The 25,631-nt window shown below is 37.4% G+C and overlaps 1 protein-coding gene across 1 annotated transcript in view; it reads left to right on the top strand.

Annotated features, from left to right (window-relative positions):
- Nucleotides 1-12,327: 12,327 nt before the first annotated feature.
- The window catches only part of LRRK2 (leucine rich repeat kinase 2), a 214,171-nt gene continuing 200,867 nt past the window's right edge, over nt 12,328-25,631 (top strand). The window contains exons 1-6 of the mRNA XM_068971009.1: nt 12,328-12,481; nt 12,809-12,894; nt 17,241-17,350; nt 19,862-19,950; nt 22,793-22,927; nt 25,296-25,434. Of these exons, the coding sequence (XP_068827110.1) occupies nt 12,328-12,481; nt 12,809-12,894; nt 17,241-17,350; nt 19,862-19,950; nt 22,793-22,927; nt 25,296-25,434 (713 nt within the window). The remainder of the gene's footprint in view (nt 12,482-12,808; nt 12,895-17,240; nt 17,351-19,861; nt 19,951-22,792; nt 22,928-25,295; nt 25,435-25,631) is intronic.

Genomic DNA, 25,631 nt, shown 5'->3' with positions numbered 1-25,631 from the left:
CCCTTCTGAACCACCCTCCCATCTCTGTCCCCATCCCACCCCTCTAGATTAATACAGAGCCCCTGTTTGAGTTCCCTGAGCCGTATAGCAAATTCCTGTTGGCTATCTATTTGACATATTATTTAATTGGTGAGTTTTGTACTTCTTCCTTTGCACCTTCAATCAAATCAGTAAGCTAGTTCATTTTATTCTGTGATTGAACTTTATTTCAAATCCATTGCTGTTCTCCATCCGTACTGCCATAGCCTCCTCAATCAAGTCACTGCCATCTCTCTTCTGGATTCTTTCAAGAGTTTCCGAATGCAATCTTATTTTCCTCCAATTTTGTCCTTTCAATTTCTTTTCCTACCCTGAACAATACTCCTGCCACGGTGAAAGCACAAATCTTCATATGTCACTATTTTAAGCAAAACTCCACACTGGTCACCTTGTTTTCCTTATGTAAAATCCAAGGTCCCTAACATGACTTACAATGCCCTTCATGATGTGATCTTGGCTCACCTTTCCTGCTTTATCTCCCACCTGTCATGTAATTGTACTGTAAGTCAGCTACCATATCTGCCTTGAGGACTATAGCTTTATTCTGCTAGCTCCTGGGACTGTTGTTGGCAGATAGCCCTCAGCTGTCATCCCTTTTCAGAACTGCCTTAGCTAAAGAGAATTCTCTCACACAAAGTCATACCACTCTCCATTCCCCGAAATACTTTCATTCAATGACTGGTCCACATGGAGAAATGAAGACCTGGTCCCATTATCTCAACTTGGAACTCTCTGAGGGCCATCTCAGCTCCAAAACCCTTGTGGCTTTGGCTGAGCCCTCTGTTGACACTGCATCACAGCCCAACTTTTCTCTCCGCTCAGTCCTGTTTCCTTCCTAACCTTCCATACTTCCTAGTAAAGAGTGCTCTCTAATAGCCCTCCCTCACACTAATCTCAGTCTCAGAATCTGCTTCCTGAGGAATCCAATGTGCATGAACTCTGTTTTGTACTCCTGGCTCTGTTTATACTGAATATTGTTCAATTTTTAGAATGTTTGTCTTGCTCCCTGTTACCTCCAGGCTGGTGCTTTCCAGAATAGAAGAAAGGCTTCTCTCATTATTTCCCTATCCCCCAAAGTTCCCTTTTCAATGTATTCTCATAGTAACCTACGTATTCCTCAGTATAGCACTTAACATTCAGCACTATAACATCCCTAGACTGTAAACTTTATGTTTATTTTCATATCCCCAGTGCTTGTCAGAGGTTCAACAAATGAATGTTAAATTCATTCATTCATAATAGGGTGGCTTTATCAGAAGGTCCAAAATCCAATGGCTAAGGCACATTCTCCAACAGTGCCGTCTGTTTTTGGTCCACTCTACTAAAGTTCACCTTAATAGGAATCTCCCTTGGGTTTGCATTACTCAAGTTTGCCTATTTTGTTCTTTTTCTGTCTTTTCATGGTTGTCTACCAATCCCCTTCACATAAATATATTTATTCTTTAGACATGTTAATATATTTAACTAGTTAAACATAGTGTTGCCAGCATGGGTGCAGTTGTGTCTCTTTGAAGTGACTTTAATATATTATTTTTGGCCTCATCTGCTTTTGTTCATTTTATGCTTCATTTTTTTCCCCCAAGTTCTTGTGGATGTTGGTAACTCACTCCTATAATTCCCATGATTTGGCTGCCAATAACAACAAGGATTATATTAAGATTTTTCTCTCTTGGCTTTTTCTGGTTTGAAATAAAACAAACAACATTTTCCAACTGTTCGCTGCAGAAAACTGACGCTAATGGAGAGATAGTAAGGAACAAGAAGTAGATTCAGAATGCGCGAAATGTGAAAAATGACACCTCATTAAGATCTGAAAAATACCTGAAGACTAACTATGCTTGTAAAGCACTCATTTCCATTTGCAGAGCACTCAGGCCTCAGGGCTTGTCCTGCTCAGAACCCTGCTCAGTAGCTTCTCTCAGTGCCCCAAACCAGAGCACACTTCTCAGTCCTTCCTGCTCTTACTCACCGGTAAACACTTCCTCGTTTACACATTTGCCTCCATTCTTCCCTTTCCTCCTTCTTACCCACTTCCTGTACCTCCTGGGCTTCTTCCACTTTCACTGTGCTGTTTTGTTTCATAACTGTTTGAATATCTGTCTCACTAGACTGTGAACTACTTTAGGTAGAGACTTTATCTTCTGGGTCCCTAACATACAAAGCAGAGTTCAAACACAGTAGATACACAATAGCTATTGACTTAATAACCGAATATCCTAGAATATGTTTATTTTTATAGTTCAAATTTATCTTCTTATTAATCTCAAAAAAGCACTCTCACCTAATTAAACAATTAAAATTTTAAATAGTCTAGAAAGATGTATGCTTATGACAGATTTAAGTAAAATCATTTACCTATGATAGTCATCTAAATTTCCTAGAAACTCTGGTACTAGTGGTGAAAGACATCATTGATATATACCCTCTCATTTGGCACATAAGTGTATATCTTTATTTTATAACTACCCTTTGAAGGGATATGAAACTATGTTTTTAAGATACCATTTAATTATTGAGTTGTAAAAATAATGTTTCTCCTAAAAAGAAATTTCAAGTTACTTTTTTCTAATGAAGAAATGTAATAAAAATGCATCATTTAATTTCCTTGTTCTTAATATTATTTTATCAACAGGGGTATTGTGAATAATAATTTAGTCTTTTTAATTCAAGGAATATTTTTGATTACCTATAATATGTCCATTTAACACAAAAGCAATGATCTATTTTGGGTGGGATAAATGTTGAATTGGTTTTCTATGATATTGCTTTTTTTTGCATAATACTCTTATATACATATGCACTTCTAAAAATTCTAAACTAAAATATAATATTAGCATACAAATTTGGAGACTAATTTCCTGAGCAAACCAAGCTTGAAGACTGTGGATACTCTGTTGTTCTAATCTCAGAGTAACTTGCATTTGATTATGATGAGAGATTATTTCAACTGATAAGGGGAGAATATTACATCACAAGCACAGTTGAAATTTTTATCTCTAGTTCAGAAACCAGAAAAAACACTTGCTTTCTGTATATATAAGGCATAGATGGTAAAAGGGAAGTGCAGTTTCAGATTAGAAACAGCCTTAATCTAGTTTAATGAAACTCACATAAGGACAACAAAATGATGGGAAAAGTTTGGGCTGAGAGTTTGAGAACTCCCTGTCACACAGTTCAGTTTTGCCTTTTAGTGATGACTTGGAAAGATTGTTTTACTCCTCCGGTCTTCGGTTTGCACTCACTCATTCATCCAAGTGACAGATATTCATGGAATGGCTACTCTGTGCCAGGAACCATTTTGGCATGTGGGTATAGAATAAGGCTCAAGAGGCTCTCAAGGAATTTATAGCCATCAGTGAAATATTTCTGAAAACAAGCTTATATTACTGGATTATTTTTTGTAGACTATGTAGTTTTAATTATTGTGTATATTCAGTGAATCTCCTAGAATTTAATTTGAATTTTCCTATTTTGCTTGTGCCATATAAAATATTTTATATTTATTGGTGTGGTAAGTTATATTCTCCAAATAAGTTTTGTACTTATAAAGTTGGTATCATATAAATGTGGATGTGTGTTCAGTCGTTCAGTCATGTCCAACTCTTTGTGATTCCTTGGACTGTAGCACACCAGGCTCCTCTGTCCATGGGATTTTACTGGCAAGAACACTGGAGTGGGTTGGCATTTTCTACTCCAAGGGAGCTTCCCCACCCAGGGATCAAAACTGTATCTCCTGGGTCACCTGCATTAGTAGGCAGATTCTTTATCACTGTGACACCTGGGAAGCCATTTTTTATTATAATACACTATTTGCTGTGAAAAATTGGAAAAATACAGAAAAATATATATCACATAAAAGCAGCTTTTACTTCTATGACCTCATAAGAATTTTTGTTACGCATGTGTTTATCTTATCTACTTTCAGTAGTTCATTAGACATATACTTTTTTGGTTATTTTTGCAAAATTTGGATCAAAATCCTGCTGTTTTATGTTTTACTTTTATATATTATGAATAATTTATTATTTCCTCATATACAAACTACCAAACAAATTTCAAGGATTTCTTTGCCAATTTGGTGAATAAAAGGAATTAATCTATTTTTTAATTTATTACTTTGAACACCAGTGAAATTGAAATATATTTAATTTTTTTATTATGAAATAAGAATACAGAGCATAGATAACAATATAATGAACATTCATGTATCCAAAAGTAAGCTTAATAAAAAAAGTTACAGATACAATTCTAGCCTTCAATGTATTCTTCCTGGATGCATTTCTACTCTTTCCTCTCCCCAGAGGTAACCACTGGCTAGAATTTATCAGTCCCATGCATGATTTTTATACTTTGCTATGTAACTTAGCGTGTTTAGTATTAGAGTATTGATATCCCAGTAGGTCATGTGTCCTGCTGCTGCTGCTGATGCTAAGTCGCCTCAGTCGTGTCCAACTCTGTGAGACGGCATAGATGGCAGCCTGCCAGGCTCCCCCATCCCTGGGATTCTCCAGGGGAGAACACTGGAGTGGGTTGCTATTTCCTTTTCCAATGCATGAAAGTGAAAAGAGAAAGTGAAGCCGCTCAGTTGTGTCCGACTCTTCACGACCACATGGACTGCAGCCTACCAGGCTCCTCCGTATATGGGATTTTCCAGGCAAGAGTACTGCTGCAACTTTTAAAAAGCCCAGTTATGTTGATTTGAGCTTCCCAGGTGGCACTAGTGATGAAAAACTCACCTGCCAATGCAGGGGAAAAAAGAGATGCAGGTTTGATCCTTGGGTCAGGAAGATCTCCTGGAGGTCATGGCTACCCAGTCCAGTATTCTTGCCTGGAGAATCCCATGGACGGAGGAGCCTGGAGGGCTTACAGTCCATAGTGTCACAAAGAATTGGATACAACTGAAGCGACTTAACATGCATGCATTCATGAAGCTCTTGTTCAGTAATTTTCACAGATTTATGTAAGTCTAATACATAAATATATGAAATGTAAGTGTTGATGGAAATTCAAGTGGTTTTCATTTTCATTATAAGCAAAAAATGCCAAATTGAACATTTTAATACAAATTTCCTTTGCATATGTGAGAGTGTCCCAAAGAATATCCTTAGAAAGAAACTGCTGGGTCATAATGCTTACATTGTCAACTCTATAGATACTTCCATATAGATTTCCAAAGTTTTTTTTTTTTTTTGATTCACAGTCTCACAGGTATTATATAAGTATTCTATATTTCTTATGTCCATGATAAGTCACTTCAGTTGTGTCTGACTCTTTGCCATCCCACGGACTGTAGCCTGCCAGGCTCCTCTGTCCATGGATTTTCCAGGCAAGAATACTGGAATGGACTGCCATGCCCTTCCTCCAGGGGGTCTCCCAACCCAGGGATTGAACCCAAGTCTCTTGCATCTCCTGCACTGAAGGAGAATTCTTTACCCACTGAGCCATCTGGGAAGCCCCTATAGTTCTTACAGTTGCTCTATATTCTAGGAAATCATTGGCATTATCAAATGTTACATATTTGGTTAATGTGAGGGGTGTGAAATCATATCTCATTATGACTTTGATTTGTGATTCTGTTTTAAGTGGGGCTGAGCATCTTTGTACAGTTCTTCTGTGTATTCTTGCCACCTCTTCTTAATATCTTCTGCTTCTGTTAGGGCCATACCATTTCTGTACTTTATCGAGCCCATCTTTGCATGAAATGTTCCCTTGGTATCTCTAATTTTCTTGAAGAAATCTCTAGTCTTTCCCATTCTGTTATTTTCCTCTATTTCTTTGCATTGATCGCTGAAGAAGGCTTTCTTATCTCTTCCTGCTATTCTTTGGAACTCTGCATTCAGATGCTTATATCTTTCCTTTTCTCCATTGCTTTTCTCTTCTTTTCACAGCTATTTGTAAGGCCTCCCCAGACAGCCATTTTGCTTTTTTGCATTTCTTTTCCATGGGGATGGTCTTGATCCCTGTCTCCTGTACAATGTCACAAACCTCTGTCCATAGTTCATCAGGCACTCTATCTATCAGATCTATTCCCTTAAATCTATTTCTCACTTCCACTGTATAATCATAAGGGATTTGATTTAGGTCATACCTGAATGGTCTAGCGGTTTTCCCTACTTTCTTCAATTTCAGTCTGAATTTGGTAATAAGGAGTTCATGATCTGAGCCACAGTCAGCTCCTCGTCTTGTTTTTGCTGACTGTATAGAGCTTCTCCATCTTTGGCTGCAAAGAATATAATCAATCTGATTTCGGCATTGACCATCTGGTAATGTCCATGTGTAGAGTCTTCTCTTGTGTTGTTGGAAGAGGGTGTTTGCTATGACCAGAGCATTTTCTTGGCGAAACTCTATTAGTCTTTGCCCTGTTTCATTCCATATTCCAAGGCCAAACTTGCCTGTTATTCCAGGTGTTTCTTGACTTCCTACTTTTGCATTCCAGTCCCCTATAATGAAAAGGACATCTTTTTTAGGTGTTAGTTCTAAAAGGTCTTGTAGATCTTCATAGAACTGTTCAACTTCAGCTTCTTCAGCGTTACTGGTTGGGGCATAGACTCGGATTACTGTGATATTGAATGGTTTGCCTTGGAGACAAACAAGAGATCATTCTGTCATTTCTGAGAATGCATCCAAGTACTGCATTTCAGACTCTTTTGTTGACCATGATGGCTACTCCATTTCTTCTGAGGGATTCCTGCCTGAAGTAGTAGATATAATGGTCGTCTGAGTTAAATTCACCCATTCCAGTCCATTTTAGTTCGCTGATTCCTAGAATGTTGATGTTCACTCTTGCCATCTCTTGTTTGACCACTTCCAATTTGCCTTGATTCATGGACCTGACATTCCAGGTTCCTATGCAATACTGCTCTTTACAGCATCGGACCTTGCTTCTATCACCAGTCACATCCACAACTGGGTATTGTTTTTGCGTTGGCTCCATCTCTTCATTCCTTCTAGAGTTATTTCTCCACTGATGTCCAGCAGCATATTGGGCACCTACTGACCTGGGGAGTTCCTTGTTCAGTATCCTATCTTCACGATCCAGATAATCACGATGGTGTGATCACTCATCTAGAGAAGGACATCCTGGAATGTGAAGTCAAGTGGGCCTTAGATAGCATCACTATGAACAAAGTTAGCAGAGGTGATGGCATTCCAGTTGAGCAATTTCAAATCCTGAAAGATGATGATGTGAAAGTGCTGCACTCAATAAGCCAGCATATTTGGAAAACTCAGCAGTGGCCACAGGACTGGAAAAGGTCAGTTTTCATTCCAATCCCAAAGAAAGGCAATGCAAAAGAATGCTCAAACTGCCACATAATTGCACTCATTTCACATGCTAGTAAAGTAATGCTCAAAATTCTCCAAGCCAGGTTTCAGCAATACATGAACCGTGAACTCCCTGATGTTCAAGCTGGTTTTAGAAAAGGCAGAGGAACCAGAGATCAAATTGTCAACATCCGCTGGATCATGGGAAAAGCAAGAGAGTTCCAGAAAAACATCTATTCTTGCTTTATTGACTATGTCAAAGCCTTTGCCTGTGTGGATCACAATAAACTGTGGAAAGTTCTGAAAGAGATGGGAATACCAGACCACCTAACCTGCCTCTTGAGAAATCTGTATGTAGGTCAGGAAGCAACAGTTAGAACTGGACATGGAACAACAGACTGGTTCCAAATAGGAAAAGGAGTACGTCAAAGCTGTATATTGTCATCCTGCTTATTTAACTTCTATGCAGAGTACATCATGAGAAACGCTGGACTGGAAGAAACACAAGCTGGAATCAAGATTGCCGGGAGAAATATCAATCACCTCAGATATGCAGATGACACCACCCTTATGGCAGAAAGTGAAAAGGAACTAAAAAGCCTCTTGATGAAAGTGAAAGTGGAGAGTGAAAATGTTGGCTGAAAGCTCAACATTCAGAAAACAAAGATCATGGCATCTGGTCCCATCACTTCATGGCAAATAGATGAGGAAACAGTGGAAACAAATAAAGTCAGACTTTATTTTGGGGGCTTAAAAATCACTGCAGATGGTGAGTACAGCCATGAAATTAAAACATGCTTACTCCTTGGAAGGAAAGTTATGACCAACCTAGATAGCATATTCAAAAGCAGAGACATTACTTTGCCGACTAAGGTCCGTCTAGTCAAGGCTATGGTTTTTCCTGTGGTCATGTATGGATGTGAGAGTTGGACTGTGAAGAAAGCTGAGCACTGAAGAATTGATGCTTTTGAACTGTGGTGTTGGAGAAGACTCTTGAGAGTCCCTTGGACTGCAAGGAGATCCAACCAGTCCATTCTGAAGGAGATCAGCCCTGAGATTTCTTTGGAAGGACTGATGCTAAAGCTGAAACTCTAGTACTTTGGACACCTCATGTGAAGAGTTGACTCATTGGAAAAGACTCTGATGCTGGGAGGGATTGGGGGCAGGAGGAGAAGGGGACGACAGAGGCTGAGATGCCTGGATGGCATCACTGACTCGATGGACATGAGTCTGAGTGAACTCCGGGAGTTGGTGATGGACAGGGAGGCCTGGCGTGCTGTGATTCATGGGGTCGCAAAGAGTCGGACACGACTGAGCGACTGAACTGAACTGAACTGAGCATCTTTGATAGATTTAAATGGCATTTTATCTTCTGTAAATGCCTTTTATGTCTTTTACACATATATAAACGAGACTATCTTTTTCTTAACAATTTATGATAGTTTTTTACATATTCTTATTAAATTTTCTTGGTTATGTGTGTTGCAAAAAACTTCAGCTTGGGGTCATCTTTTAACTTGGTTGGTTGGGTCTTTGTATACATTTTAAAATTTTAATATATTTGAATTTAACAGTCTTTTCCTTTATTTATTTTCTACTTTAATTTGGAGGATAATTGCTTTACAATGTTGTATTGTTTCTGCCATTCAACAACATGAATCAGCCATAAGTATACATATGTGCGCTCCTTCCTGAGTCCCCCTTCCACCCCCCACCCCTCATCCTACCTCTCTAGATTGTCACAGAGCCCTGTACTGGGCTCCCTGTTAATCTTTTCCTTTATGAACTGTTATGATTATGTCTTACCTTTCAGTATCTTAATGTCATAAAATTTCATTTCCCCCTCAAAACTTTCAAAATATTTAATTTTTTCATATAAAATTGCTCAATGGAATTTATTTTTTAATATGATGTCTGAGGTAAAGGTTTTAATATTTCTTCCTACAACCAATAGTCTCAGATTCATTTATCAAATAAATAATCTATTCTCTTTCCACTGTTACACACTGCAACATCTCTCATATAATTTCCATATATGTAAGGGTATGTTTCTGGGTTCCAGATACTCTTTCATTGGGTTTTTGCACAGATTAGCTCTTACAGCATAATAACAGTCAACGCATTGCTTCATATACCTTTGTATACCTTCATATACCTTGCATTAGGACACCAGGGTGACAGGATGAGTGGAGTCTGAAGTCCAAATCCTGCCTTTGTGCACCCTGATACAGAACTGTGTCTGCCTAGAAGGAGGCGCACATTTTTCTAATTCACAGGAAGACATTGCCAGGCGCTTTTTCCACATTGGCAAACTGATAAAGGCTGTTAAGACTCCCTGATTCAATGTCTAATTGGGCAATTCTGCTTTGTCCTTTTTCAAAAGTGTCTCTTCTGTTCTAGGCCTGTCTGTTTCGTTGAAAAAAAACAACAACAACAACGTGCTATCTTGCTTAGATTTTCATTAGTCTGTTTTTTTATTACTCTGTGGGGTAATTGGCACCTTTTTGGTAGTTAAACTTCTCATTAATTGATGTGGCCTATTCACTTATTTATACCTTGTTAATAATGCCTTTTAATATAGTTTAATAATTTCTTCATAAAGGTTTTAGAAATATTTTTGGAATGTATTCCCAGTTCTCTCTCTCATTATTATTGTACACTCATATACACAGAAAATTACATTTTATAGCTATGTATTACAATTTTTGTATAATTATGAATATACTTTTCTTATACTTATTACCCATTCACAGTGAATTTCTGGCTCAAAAATTTAATCCATTTTTCTTCTGGGGTACCTGTAGAGTGTGATTTCCCCTCACTGATTTGTAACAACTTTTTAAAAGATTAAGCCTAATTGTTTTTGTCATATGTATTATATTTTTTGTTCAGTTTGACATTTGCTTTTTTAGTTTTATGTTTTCTTTGATTGCAGAAAATTTGAATTTTTATGGAGTCACATATATCAATCTGTAGTTTCTTTCTTAGTTTTTATGTTTCCTTATACCAAGATTGGGAGAAGGCAATGGCACCCCACTCCAGTACTCTTGCCTGGAAAATCCCATGGACAGAGGAGCCTGGTAGGCTGCAGTCTGTGGGGTCGCGAAGAGTCACACACGACTGAGCGACTTCACGTTCACTTTTTACTTTCATGCATTGGAGAAGGAAATGGCAACCCACTCCAGTGTTCTTGCCTGGAGAATCCCGGGGACAGGGGGAGCCTGGTGGGCTGCTGTCTATGAGATCGCACAGAGTTGGACATGACTGAAGCGACTTAGCAGCATACCAAGATTAAATAACTGTTAATTTACATTTTATTTTTAGTTACTTTCATTAACTTTTTAATCCAGCTGGAATTTGTTTTGGTAATTTGATGCAATTAGCATTGTCTGTTTTATTTTTTTCTTCCCAGGAAGCTAGTGAACTGTTCCAGAACCATTTGATTTTCCACTGAACACTACTTCTATTATGAATTTGTGCTTGAAGTTTGCCTTTTCATTTTGTTAACTATACTGGAGTGGGTAGCCTATCCCTTCTCCAGGGGACCCAGGAATCAAACCGGAGTCTCCTGCACTGTTGGTAGAGTGAGCTATGAGGGAAGCCCTAAGGTAAACACTGCCATGACTTGATTAAAGTGGTAGAGTATAAAGAACCTTCAGTTTGAGGTTAAGACATCTACCTGCATTTAAGTCCTGACTCAACTTCCCAACCCTGTGACAACCAACAATGCTTTCCTTAAATTAAGACTCCTCTAAATCTCCATTTCCTCATCAGTAAAAGAAGGGTAAGTAGCTGTCTTACCTATTTCAAAATTGTCGTCAGAACTGGGTACCAGAAGTGAAATAAAAGGATTTAAATTGTGAAGTACTAACTTCTAGTTCAATCTTCTTTCTGAATGACCTCACCCCTATTCCAGGACAGATCTGAGGGCAATAGGTCATCTCTGCCCAGCCTTGTCTTTCTTTTTTCTTGCTCAGGTTTCTCTTCTTGAAAAACACATTACTATATATATATATTTCAAACACTTTAGTAATTTTGAATATCAACAGAACAATGTTTAGGTCACCTGTTCAAATCATTTACCATGTGTTTGTTTCTCTTTAGTTTCAATTGCAATGAGAATCCATTACTTTTTGGTGTGCCCCAATTTTCAGAATCTTACCTAGTGCAAACTCAAATTTTCAAAAGTTAATTTTCGTGGCCTTTTGGTCAACAGAGACTCAGTTAACAGGAAAAATGTCTTTATCTCCTTTCCTACAAACAAGTCGCAGCAACCACAGAAAAGCACATTTTGGTTGCTTAACTATGTCCATCCTGGGGGGCGGGGGGGTGGGAATTCCTCATCTCCCAATAGGGGGAACTCCAAAGAGAACGTTTTCCTAAAAGGGGCCAACTGGGCGGCGTTCTCTTTTCCCAAGGCCCCGATTTATATTCTTGGATCTGGAGATCTGCGGCGGCTTCTTTCTTCTTCCTAGTTCCCAGAGGTTCCGCGGGCTGCAGGAGACCAGGCTGGCGGGTCAAGGGGTGGCCCGGGGTGAGGACCGCACGCCTCCCGGGCCTCTGAAGTGCCTGGGGCCTGGGCGTTCGGCAGAGTCCGCTGAGTCGGTTTCTTCTGCGCGACTCCCGGCCCCACCACCGGGGCAGGCGGGATCCGGTCCCGGGAGGCTGCGCCCACCCAGGGTCTCGACTCGGCCGCGCGGGGGCCACGGGCGCGGCCTCACTCGGGCGGGCCGCTCTCGCTGAGTCCTGCCCACCCGGCAAGGTTCGGCGCTGGGCCACACCTCGGCCTTCTCTCCTGCAGGCTCCTGCTCGGGGTTTTGGCCTTGCGTGGGGGAGGAGGACGCTGAGGAGGAGGGCTCCGAGAGAGGGCGGGAGCCGCCGCCTTCGCATAAACAGGCGGGCGTGGGTGCTGATGCGGCTGGCTGTGAGTGCTGGCTACGGCCGGTGAGCTGGGCTCGTCTCCTTCCTTCCCGGAGCGGCCTGCCTTAGTGCGGGAGGGGCGGCCGGTTTGGAGCAGGGTCGGTCATGGCCAGTGGCAGCTGCCAGGGGTGCGAGGAGGAGGACGAGGAATCTGTGAAGAAGTTGATAGTTAGGCTGAACAATGTCCAGGAAGGAAAACAGATAGAGACGCTGGTTCAAATCCTGGAGGATATGCTGGTGTTTACTTACGCCGATCACGGTAATCTTTTGTCTGGAAACTGTTCCTTACCGCCCGCACCGCCCGCCGCTCCCCCGACCCCCCCCCCCCCCCCCACCCCGCTCCCCAGCCTCCCGCTCTCCCAGGCCTTTTTAACAAACTTTCTCCTCCCAACTTTGTGGCCGCACAAACCTGCACTCTTGAGAAGTCGAAAGCTCTCTATTTCTTGGGGCAAACAAGAGCTGACAATTCTAAAATTCTAGGAAGGTCTTGCGCTCACTTCTTCTGCTTTCTCCCTCCTCTTCAGACTTAAAAGGGGTGCCATGAATCGTGACTTTGCTCCTTTTCCTTAACCCCCTTCTTTTCCAGCCTCCAAGTTATTTCAAGACAAAAATGTCCACGTGCCTCTGTTGATCGTCTTGGACTCGTATATGAGAGTCGCAAGTGTGCAGCAGGTAAAAGAGTTGCTTTCATTTCTCCCATTTCCCCTTCTTCGGAAATAGGTGTTTTTCTACTGATACTTTGTACCCAGAGTTCAGGGTTATTTCTGAGATTTGTCCTGACAAACCACTGTCTGTGGTTTTAAGATAGGAAGCATTGTTAAATCATTATCAAATGTTAACTGTGTAAGAGGGCCTACTCTGTGCTCCTTAATTATCATTAAGATGTAACTTTATATAATTAACTGACAGAATATGGATGGTGATGGGAGGGAAATAATAATGGATTGAGGTTTGGTTTCTTTCATTGGCTAGATTTGTTCCTAAGTGTTCAAAAGAAATTAATCTAAGATTCTTCCTAATGTACAGCATGTTCTAGAGATGACACCATTGTGAATAGTTTGGGAAAGAGGAATAATTAACAGTAATAGAATTAATAATTAAATTAATGAGTTGAAGTTACTGGCAAACTCTCATAGGTTTAAGGTTTTCTTTTTTAAACTTGAAGACAGATTTCTAACCTTCTTTAGTTGTAGTACACCTTGTATTATCTTAAGAGAGTAATGTTTTAGGAGTCCCTTGTAAGTTTAAATCTGTACTTCTCAACTATTTTCATATAAAATGAATGTAAAAGTGAACCTTTTAGAACATGTGTCATAACCCTGAAATTTGTTAAATATATCAGATATATTTGAAAAGGAGCCTTAAGATGAAAATTAAGTCTGATACACCGTCAAAACAAAATTACTGCTGAAGGTTAACTTCCTTTGTAGATTTTGAGATTTGGGGAACTTCTTTGTAGATTTCGAGATTTGGGTAGTGCTAGGTTTCTCATTTGCATGTTAGATTCTAAACGGAAAGAGAATTGAACCTTGAACTCTATCGAGGTGCAATGTTTCTTAATATCTACTTGAGAGGCTAGACCGATGTAAGAATTATCTGAATCTCTGTCTGTATCAATTATCTTATGCTTATCTCTGTGTCCAGCTATGTCTAGCTTTGGTGAACCATATGCCTAGCTTCTTTTATATGAAGATATATATATGTGAGATAAATGGTTACTTTTATTTTTCTTCAACTGAAGTATATCCCATCTGACTATTGATTTTCAGGCTGTTAGCAAATAAGATCAAGAAAAAAACGGAGGCATGATAAAGACACTATTCTTTTAACACCCAGTGTCTGAAATTTTGCCTATGAAACATTCAGTCTCCCGCACTGGCCTTTTGTGCTTGCTGCTCTCCACCCACATCATCCTTCTTACTCGCCTCTGCTTTGGTGTTCAAAATTGCCTTGTCTGTCAGACCCCATTCCTCGGATTCTGTTCTTGGCAGAGTCTCCTCTGCCAGGCACAACTTTGAACACTGGGCCCTGGGTAGGCTTGGTCTGCAGAGGAGCTAGTGCTAGACTTGAGAATCCAAGGGAGTCTGCAACATACCACCTCCTAATTTTTCCTCATTTTAGAAACTGCCAGATCCCAGACATGTTTGTTTTGGGTAGTTATGAATGTCATTCAATATCCTTGCCCAGTAGGTACCAAAGACAAAGTATGGAAGAAAATAAGGAATTGTCTTTTGATTTGGTGATTTAATGGAATAGAATTACTTGTTGCAGCGCAGTATATTAACCTGCAAAAGGCATTATGTTTGTGTAGTTATCATTTGATTCTTGATGAAATCTGCTTCCCTCTCAGAAATCTCACTGAGTATTTCTTTCTCAGAGTAAGTAGCTCATTTAGGACCACAGAGCTAGTAACAGAGTCAGAACTCAAGTTTCACACACCTTCAAAATCTTTTTTTCATAATATAATAGGTGCTGAATTCACAAACTTTTTATATAACTAAAGAGTATAGTGGTTTGGCACAAATATTGTGGCCATGCTATGCCTACTGACGTTATTGATTTAAATTATCATTGATCTTATCAAAGGGATGTTTTAATACTCTACTTAAAAGAAAATATTGTCTTCTTCAAATTTATGCATATTACTGGTGAAATTAATATAGATATACTTTAAAGCTTTATACATTGAATCAGCTGAAAGTACTGAAGTAAAAGCACTTGAATTTAGGGAATTAAATTACCCTTCAAATATGAACATCAAGGTTTGTTTTCAGAATTTAACATGACATTCCTGACTCTGAATTTTTATTTTCAATGTCTTTTCACACTTTATTAGTTCTCCTTAATAAATCATAGTCTTTAGACAATTGGTAGTTAGGCTATTTATCTTATAAATCTCTTTTCCTGCAAGTCATCTGAACATTTCTCAGTGTTCTTCAGTTTTACATTACTTTATTCACACAGTTTCCATCTTTGATTTGAGTGAAATATATGCAAGTGACTAAAATTTTCTTTAAACCCTAGATGTTTCCCATTGTGCGTTAATTAGATAACTTGAGTTTACAGAATAATTATAATTGTATTACGACTGTCCAAGATGGGAGGTTTCTTTTTTTGAAAGATAAGCTTTTAATTGAATACATTAATGGATCAGTTGTTACCTCTACTTTGCAGCTAGCGATTCTGTTTAATCATAGAAGCTCAGTTGCTTCAGTCTTTTTGCAAAGCAATTTTACTGATGCTGCTATTTCACCAACCAAAGCAAAACAGGTTTTCTCCTTGAGTCAGCCATGCAGGTGCAGAGATGAGTATAGCATCCTGTGTGATTTATGATTTATTTCCCACCAGAAACTGTTCCAAATGTTACTTTTGAAATACTTAGATGAAAAAATCTTGATATATTTTATGAAAGCACAGAAATAGCCAGTTTCTATGGCATCTGGATTGTCAATATCTGTTCGGCTTATGTGGAGGAGGATGTCTACTCAAATTTAGGTAAAAATAGCTGTCAAAAATTGCTTCCTTTTCAAGGAATTTGAAATTGTGTAAGAGGAAGTAATGACAGAGTAAAGCAATTCATGCTTAGTCCAGAAAAGATCTGGAAATAGTATTTGTAAAGAACTCTTGTATAAACACTTTTATCATATTAAATACCCCTTGTTTACCCCTGTAAACAGTTAGGAAATGTGTGCCATTATTCCTCTTCAGATGCATAGAAATTTCTCCCCTGGTCATTCAACTCTGCCACTCAGCTCCAACTCACACATTCAGTCACATTTAGCAATGGGCCCCTCTCTGGCAGCCTCCTCAATATTTAGCATCTTATTTCTCTTCCTCATAGCTTATCAGTTTTAGAAGTTTCCATTTCACTGTTTTAAGTGACCAAATTTATAGTTCTTTTGACTCATCACACTTTTTCGGTATTATATTCTTCCCTGAGCAACTCTAGCTGATAGTGAATCCAGCTTTCAAAATTCGTATTAAATTTTGGTATTTATCACACATCATGGTTAGGCACTTCTCCATTAATCTGTAGAACTAAATATCTGTGCATCTTCTTTTTCTGACCATATCGAGTATAGTTTTGTAACATAGTAGAAAGAATTGAAGAGTCCTTACATTTGGAGAGAAATATATGGCAGGAAGAGTGAGTTAATCTCCAGTTTGGAATTAAAATATCATTAATATTTAAAAATGTATTTTTTAAAAGTAAAGAGCAACGTATTCGATCTGGCATCACTTGTATAAGTGAACTGAATGAAGGCATATTTAAAAGGCATCAGTAAAATCATAATTCATTTGGAAATATGAAAGACTTAAAGGACGTTTGTGATGTCTTGACCTCATCAACCCATATTTAGGTACACTGAAGAAGTCTAGAGCAGTCCATTGAAAAGTTCTACCTACTCTCCATCTCGTAGTGCCTTTCTCTTTTACCTGTGAAGGATGTTACACTGCCATCAGACAGTGCTAATTCTCTTGCCATTTGTCCTAGCTTTATTATCTGGGGAGCAGTCTTTTCTGATACTTTACACTTGGCTGTCAAAATTTCTGGCTTTTCCTAATCTCTCATTCCAAACTACTTCATTTCTTCCTTTAATTAAAGTCCCAAATATTTAAAATAAATTCTGTTAGGTGGATGTGCCTTAAAAAGAACAAAGCCCAGAGACTGGCCTTTCTTGTACCGTCATAGTCTTGGTATGTCCTCTAAAACTATTTTTAAAGTTTTATTTTATTGCTTTTTATTTAGACAATAGGCAGTCTGTTTCCTTCATCATTCAGAAATGCTACTTTTGTATGCCTTTTCAGTAGATTTTTGGAGAAATATGTTTTCTAATTATATGACTTGCTTTTTGAGTATGATTTTGTTATACTTCTTTTTAGTATAATTTTGTTGTAAAATAACTATTTTAAAATAATAGTCACCTAGTCTATTAATAATGAAGAGATTTTTTGACTAAATATGTTGCATATATGAGTGTTTGTTTTAAAATGTGAATATTTGCCTTTATTTTTAGGTGGGTTGGTCACTTTTATGCAAATTAATAGAAATCTGCCCAAATACAATGCAAAGCTTAATGGGACCCCATGATATTGGACATGATTGGGAAGTCCTTGGGGTTCACCAGTAAGTATGTAAAAATATACTGTACTAAATATCTGTATGACAGCCCTTTTCTTGATACATTGTATTTGCACTTCAAGCCAAACTGATAAAAATCCTTTAAAATACATCTAGTTTTCCTTGAATCAATGATTTACATTTATAGACAGCTTAGAAAGCTAACATTTGAGGTAAAATGTTAGGTGTTGTTATTATTTTAATAATATAATAATAGTCATACAATTGATTAAATTGTAGATTGTTGATGAATGCTTATGAATTCAAGTGAATAAAAGATGTCTTTTTTTTTTTTTTTTTTTACTTTTTAATGGTAGAATTGACACAAAACACTGGCCTCCTAGGACAGAACCCTACCACCAATACAGGAGACTGAAGAGACCTGGGTTCAGTCCTTGGGTTGGGATGATCCCCTGGAGGAAGGCCCAGCAACCCGCTCCAGTATTCTTGCCTGGAGAGTTCCATGGACAGAGGAGCCTGGTGGCTACAGTCCATAGGGTTGCACCTAGCAGGACATGACTGAAGCGACTTAGCACACACACAGGACACAAACCACTACTTCTTCAAAACAAACATATGGAAGCTAAAATGTTCTCTAAATAGTAATTTAGAAATATATGCTTTAGTGTCTTTAAAAAGCACATTTATGTATATTCATATGTATATATTTAATGAGCTTAAACTGCAGCTTTCAAAATGAAGGAAAAAGAAGAAATTATTTTTCAGCACATTTGCCACCAAATCTTGATAGCTATTTACTAGCTATGTTATTGCAGTTTTCAACACAATGACTTCTTAAATGAGACTACTTCTTTAGCCATAGTTAGTTAAGAAAATTTTTCTTGTGTTTACAAGAAAATCCTTTTTGGAAAACTTTGGATAACTTTTGGATAACTTTTTTGTTTCTTGACATTTAATAAAATATCTTCTGTCATCAAGTTTAGGTATTCTTTATACTTAATGTGACTTTTCTTTACCTGAGAAAAGTGAATACTATGATTTCCAAAGATATATTGCTGTGGAGAACATAATTAATGCAAAACTAAATTTTACATCTGTATTAGTTTTAACTGTGGCTGCAAATTTAGACAAGTAAGAGCTGTTTGTTCATAGGCGAGTATACCTATGCTTGTGTATTTTTCCATCTTTGATAAATATGAGTTGCTGTTTTTCAGTTTCTAGCATTAAAGAGTGTGCTTTGCAAAGAGACTATTTACAAATAATAGATATTCTCATCTCCAAACTAATCCCTGAAATTCTATGTCAGTAATAAAGAATACAGCATTTAACAAAGAATTAGGCAAAATATGCCTGCAATTAATAGTTATAATGTTATGTGTCCCTTGGTTTGGATGAGAATTTCCAAAATCCCCAAAGCTTTGTAATCTGTAACTTTTGGGAGACTTAGAAAACTTACTTAGTCATATTTTAGTACAAACTGAATGTTCCAGTTAACTTACGTGAATGTTTCTGCAGGAAGTTTCTTTTCATTCATTTATTTGCTCACTCATCATTTATTCATCTTCTGTTCATCCTGTATTTATTACACCCCTCCTTTAGGCCAGAAGTAGTGTGAACAATATAGATACACTCTTCTCTATAGTGGAGTATATTAGATCATTTCCAGCCAATATGAGATATGTAAAACATATCTCTTTATATTCAAGGATTTTTTCTCCCCTAAAGGCTTACAGTACTATGGAGAAATCTCTTGTGTGGTAATGATATCAGGAATAGTGGGAATGATTCAAGAAGAGGTAGGGGCAGCATAGGTAGGAGGAGAATTAACAGAGTTGAAGGAGTCTCTCGATTTCTTACCGCATCGCTGGAGACCATGTCTCGAGTTTCTTGAATCTAAGTGAAGCCATGGAAGCTCTATTTTCTAACAATAGAAAGCCAAACAGCACTGGGTAGGAATAAACTATAGATTGTATATTTTAAAATTTATCAGCCCTGAGTAGGAATAGACTACAGACTATATATTTTAAAATTAATAACTCAGGGGCTCAAATCAAATGTATTTGAACTAACTGAATATTACTGATATACTAGGTTCACTTTCTGTAATGTCAATTTCTCTTTTAAAAATAGTAAAAAGTCAATAATTTAAATATTCAAATAGTTTTTAATTTTTGTATACAAGCTAACATTTTAATTACATCTCTATAATTTAATACATAAATATGTGTCACATAAAATTCACAAGTTTATATCACATATAAAATGACTAATCCCTTAGTACATTTAGTTCTGTATTATTTTGAATACAGAATTGAGTGAAATAGTTAATAATTGAACTTAAATATTTTGAGGAAAAAGTTATAACTTTTCTGTTGAGACTCATAATAATTCCCTATTAATCATTGTAAGCCTGGCTCAGCTTTATAGGGAAAAAACACATTAGCTTCAATATAGGGAATGAAGTGCAATGAGATAAATAAAAATGTAGGTGAGTAAAAGACAATATCTAAAAGAGTAAACATCTAGGATGATCTTGATTTTTGTTTTTACTTACAGAATGATTCTTAAAATGCTAACGGTTCATAATGCCAGTGTCAACCTGACAACAGTTGGATTGAAGGCCTTAGATCTTCTCCTAAATTCAGGTAATATATATGCACATATTTTTAATGTTGACACAAGTTAAAAAATAATTTAAACCATTTACTGAATATATTTGAATTAAAAAAAATATAATATTATAACCTCAATATTGATGATTTCCAAAATTCTGTGTATCCATTTTCCTTTTCTCTAAACTTTTTCTCTCAAAAATACCACCCAACATATTGGCCTTAAACATCACCTTGCATATTATTGCCAAATTTAATTTCTGTCCTCAGCTTTGCTCCTCTGATCTGATCCCACATCTCATATTCCCATTAGTTTGTTAGCCATACATGTCCTGTCATGAGTATTTGTTCTCCATTATATCTCTAATGTATTTTCTATAAAATATGTTCTAGAGTATGATAATAGTAATATGTCATAATGAAAATATACAGCTTTTCTTCTTTTGTGCTTGCTAAATGCTAGGTTTAACATGTAAAATACTTCATATGCTTTTAAAAGCATAATCCTCAAAACATCCCTTGAGCGAACCCTGAAACCAGAGAGACTGCCTCAGCAAAAAGCAGTAGAAACAGGTTCTTATTTCACGTGTTAGGTTCTTTCCCTGAGTAAAATTCTGCTTGAAGGATAATGGACCTGGAAACAAAAAGTGTTGCTGTGGTACAGTCGTTGCGATCATTGCTGTGCTGGACACTTGCTATGATGTAAGATTCTAAGAAGAAAGACTGCTTACAGGGAAGCTAATCAGAAAGGATAGGGAGGCTTTCCTTCAACATGTGAAGGGTCCTTTAGGTCAAGAGAACAGCATGTGCAGCATTGCAGAGGTCTAGGAGGAGAGCACGAGAGGAGCTGGAGGTGTGGGTGGTAAGATTTTAAACGCTTTCATAATCCCTGCCAAGTGATGAAGGCCCATTAGGAGAAAGAGAAAGGAAGACAGAGGGTGAAGATTAGAGAATGAAAGAGGGATAGGAAAGGCCTGAAGGTCCTCACCACTTCACCAGACAGAGCCTTTTATTAAAATATGTAACAGAAAGTGCTGACTAGTCTTGGCGGTTTAGTTGCTAAGTCGTGTCCGACTCTTGCAACCCCATGGACTGTAGCGCACCAGGCACCTATGTCCATGGGATTCTCCAGGCAAGAATAGTGGAGTGGTTTGTCATTTCCTACTCCAAACTAGTCTTAATCATGATTTATTTTAAACTCATCCTTGAGAGTCTTTTTTGGGAGTGTGCGAAGATTTATTCTCCATTTGGCAGTGGACAGGTGGTTTATGAATTTGAAAAATCTCGCAATATGAATATGTTGAGATTAGCAGGATGCAGACAGTTAAGAAATTTGATGTGTGTTTTGCAAAAGACTAGTTAATTTCTTCCATATAACATTGAGAATTTTGAGTTTTTAGGGAAGTTTGTACTGTGTTTTAGAGTTCATTTCAGATACTTTATTAGAGGCTAATTTATGAATCACTTTTTGTTTGGCTTATTTGTTAACTGATGTGATAGTTATTGGGGACTTACTGCTACGCTGGCTACTAGAGAACTCTCAGACAGCTGAGGTAGAGTTCCTGCAATGAAGAAGTTCACAGTCCAGAAGCATTGTCTAATATAACTTTTTGCAATGAAGGAAATACTGTGCATGTTTAAAATCATGGCTCATAGCCATATGTGGTGGTTGAACATGGGAAATGTGAGGAGCTAAATTTTAATTTTATTTAATTTTACTTAATTTAAATTTGAGTTTAAGTAGCCTCATGCAATTAGTGGCTACAGAATTGAACAGCCCAACAAAGAGATAAAAAGCATTTAAAGAGATAATTTCAGTTTAATAAGAAAAGTACCATAACAGAGATAGGAAGAAAATCACCCACCATAGGAACACAGAGAGAAGCTTGGTTTATTTGTGGGATTAAGGGCATGTCCATGACCTGTCTAAATTTTAATCCAGCTCTGACTCTTGTTTGTTCACTTTGGTCAGAGTTACTGGGTCACTTCTGTGGCTGTTTTCTCGTCTCTGACATGAAGATTGCACTTGTCTCATGGGGCTGTGGTGATGTTAGAGGCAACTATCAATGTTTCAACCTATGTCTGATGTGTTATGTGCTGTACACGTGTGTGCTATGACTACCTACAGTTTTTATTGACCGAATAGGTACTGTTTATGTTATGCCTTGAATTAAGGTAGCATTATATTTGGTATAGAAAAGGGCAACGGCATTCCACTTAGCTAGTGCAAATGCAAAAATTTATATCAAGAGAAATGTGTTTGTGATGAGCAGAGAGCTTAGCGTGTTTGGAGTCAGTAGTGCAGGGAGGGACGTGAGGCAGATGAGATACGTGTTTGCATTCTAGGTGAGAGGTGGGGTCCAGAACAAAATAGAAATGAAGGGGCCTAGTTCAAAAGGAATTTTTGAAATATTTAGAGGTTAGACTTGAAGGACTTAGTATGAGTTGATTCTTTGATTGGGCAGAATGAGAAGAAAGAGGGAGAACGAAAGAAGGAAGATGACCTAAATTTCCCTGGTAACTATTGGGTCCAAGGTGGCATCATTGATGAAGAGATGCAGTTGGAGTAGGTGAGGTTTGGGGTGGCCATGAAGCATTCAGACAATGTTGTTTAAGAGGCAGAAATATTTCAGGAGTTTGGGGCAAGAGGTCTTGGTAATGGTCATTGATTGGGAATCATAAAGTTATAGGTGAGTGTACTGTGGATTTATCTCATTTAGAAAGACCATAGATCTTGATAGGGCTAACAGCTGGGGCAATTAAGTGGTTCATCAAAAGGAGAAGTTCACAAACCATCATAGCCCTCATGTAAAAATTAAGACATTAAATGTTAAAGCAGCTATTTACTTGGAGCTTATTATTCTCTTCAAAATAGGTAAAATCACTTTGCTGATATTGGATGAAGAAAATGATATTTTCTTGTTAATCTTCGATGCCATGCGCACATTTGCAGCCAGTGATGAAGTCCAGAAACTTGGATGTAAAGTTTTACATGTGCTGTTTGAGAGAGGTATTTAAAAATGTCAAACTCTTTATTTTGATATTTATATAAGAAAAAAGGGTTTATAAGGGTTTATAGTAGGAAAAGTAGGATTAATTATCATGATAAGATATTTAAAACTGTACTATTTATTAAAATTTGAGGTGTCAGTGAAGGCTAGGTAATGGAGTTAATTCAGAAATATTGCTTGTTTTTTACAGAATAAATTTCATTCATGGATTATAAGTTATGCAGTTGTAGTAAACTTTCTTCCATTGCTTAACAAGGCATAGGTTCACTTTGTAAACTAGATGTGTAGGAGTTAAAAAAGAAAAAAGTAAAACTGTGAAGTCAAGCACAGGTTAAATTTGGGTTTATGATGTTGAGTCATCACCAGAGATTTTAGAAATTGCTCGAGGCTCTGGCTAAAGAACAGAAAGTTTACAACATTTCCCTTAGGAATAAGACTAATATGTATTTTATCATATAACACTGAGATTGATGACAGAGATAATCATGTAATTTTATAGTTAGTTGGAACCTTTGGTTCTTCCACTGGCTTGATGAAGAAATGGATCAGAGAAGTGAAATGAGTAACCTGCCTGAGGGCACACAGCTAGTTATCTCCATTATAGTTCAGTTGACTAAGTTTCTTGAGAGCACCTTTTGTGTCATTGTGAGAGCCAATGGTTGGGGTTTAGAATAAGAAGAACCTCAGTGGGCCCTGTGTCCATACCAGTTTACCTATTCCAGTTTCTAGCAGCTCCAGGAATGGAATAGATCACCTTATTCTGTTTTAATTTCCTGCCTTATTCCAAAAAGACTTCAAATAGTTTATAGATATTTATAATAGATTAGAGGGGAAAAATAAATGAGAAAATGGGTGAAGGGAAAATATGATGGTAGGTTAAATTTATTGCTTACTTCAGATCCTGTATCTTTGCAGAGAGATGGACCAGAAATTCGGTTCTCTGCTTTGTATCAGGCAAAGGAAAGAGGCAGAAACATCATTGATTACAAAGTTACTTGAAATAAAAGTAAACCCATTAATCAGAAGAAGCAATCATGGGAGACTTGGAGAAAATCCTCCTTGAGTCTCCCTGGATGAGGTGATAAAATGCACACATTCTGTAAGGAACACAGTGTCATTTCAGTGAAAGTCTATCAAAGAGCACAGCTTGGGCCGGGCCTCAGCTCTCTGATGAAGGGGCTTGGTGGAGGAGAGGAATGGAGGAGGTGCATGTCTCTCAGGCTATCTTCTCTAAATGTTACGTCTGGCAACTAAGCTTTTGATAAGAATTGGGCAGAATAGAATTTGAGGAGTTATTGTCTTGAGAGTTTGTAATCTTCTGTGCTGCAGTTTAAGGGCACATCATTATTCATGAAAGAAGGGTTAACATAATTCTCTCCAGCGTTGTGGGATCCAAGACCTGTGAAGAAGCACCAAGGAATGTTGAAAAGAAGATCTTACTGTGATAGAAAGATCAACACTAACAATACTGTGATTATAAATGTAGAGTAGAAACACTTCTGAAGTTTTGAAGAGTATCAGATTCCCCAGGACTTAATGACACCTGTAAAGTTAATTTTCAAAATTTAAAACTGTGCTCTGGAAACTGTTCCATAAAATGAGAAGATTTGGTGACACTCCACATTTATTAAAAGAACCCAATCAATTTCACATTATATTACATGGATTATTGGTATAAAGTTGAACAACAGAAACTAATGTTGATCATGAAGAGTGCTGCATTTTCTAACATTTATGTCAGTGTTATTCTCAGGCTAGATAAACCAGATTTTTATACATGTTTTTGAGGTTCCCACCCAATAAAATGACTCTAAATGAAACCCACTGCTTGATCCAAAGACTAGTTATGAAAATTACTGAGGACATTTGTTGTTCTCTGATGAAATCAAGACCATTAAGATAGAGTATTTCAAAGTCTCATTACTTGTCATTTGCTGAAGTTCATCCCTCTTAAACTGATGCATTTAGCTTAGCCGCCCTTCAACAGTGTACCACTAACCACTCCTTTTTAAGTATTGTGATATGTTCACTTCAATAAGCCATCTTTATTAGTCATAGATTAGTTTTCTCTAGAATCTTTCACATGAAATTGTAAATAATTTTGGTTTTCTGAGAACTAGTCACTACATTTCAAAACATGGAGTAACTAATAGTAACTGATATGGATCAAAACAAAATTATTTTACCTCAATCGCTTGTTTTCCTATTTTAAAATTACTAGGAAGGGATATTTGCTGAAGTATAGTCTTTAATTTATATCTGTTGTATATACTGTCATCATGAATTATCATGAATATTATATTTTTGAGTAATTAAACTTTTAAATCATGTTTTAGCTCTGTCAGTATTTTGTCTTTCATTTTTTAGTTTCAGAAGAGCAACTGACTGAATTTGTTGAGAATAAAGATTATATGATATTGCTCAGTGCGTTAAAAAATTTTGAAGATGAAGAGGAAATTGTGCTTCATGTACTGCACTGTTTACATTCCTTAGCAATTCCTTGTAAGTAGCCTGCATGCATGGTTTCTTTCTTGAACCTGAAAATTACAATATATGTTCTTTCTGAGTGTGTTTCAAAAATGTTTATATTGGAAACCTGTAGGTGATAAAGCCATTCATTTGTTTATTCATATGATTAATTTTTGTTTATTGATTTAGTACTGCTGCTGGCTCTGGGCTTTGTGCTGGGGAAATAGTAGCAAA

This window comes from Capricornis sumatraensis, chromosome 4, assembly GCF_032405125.1.
Source record: "Capricornis sumatraensis isolate serow.1 chromosome 4, serow.2, whole genome shotgun sequence".
Lineage (NCBI taxonomy): Eukaryota > Metazoa > Chordata > Mammalia > Artiodactyla > Bovidae > Capricornis > Capricornis sumatraensis.
The sequence above is the reverse complement of the archived record's forward strand: the minus strand, read 5'-3'. Positions and strand labels throughout refer to the sequence as shown.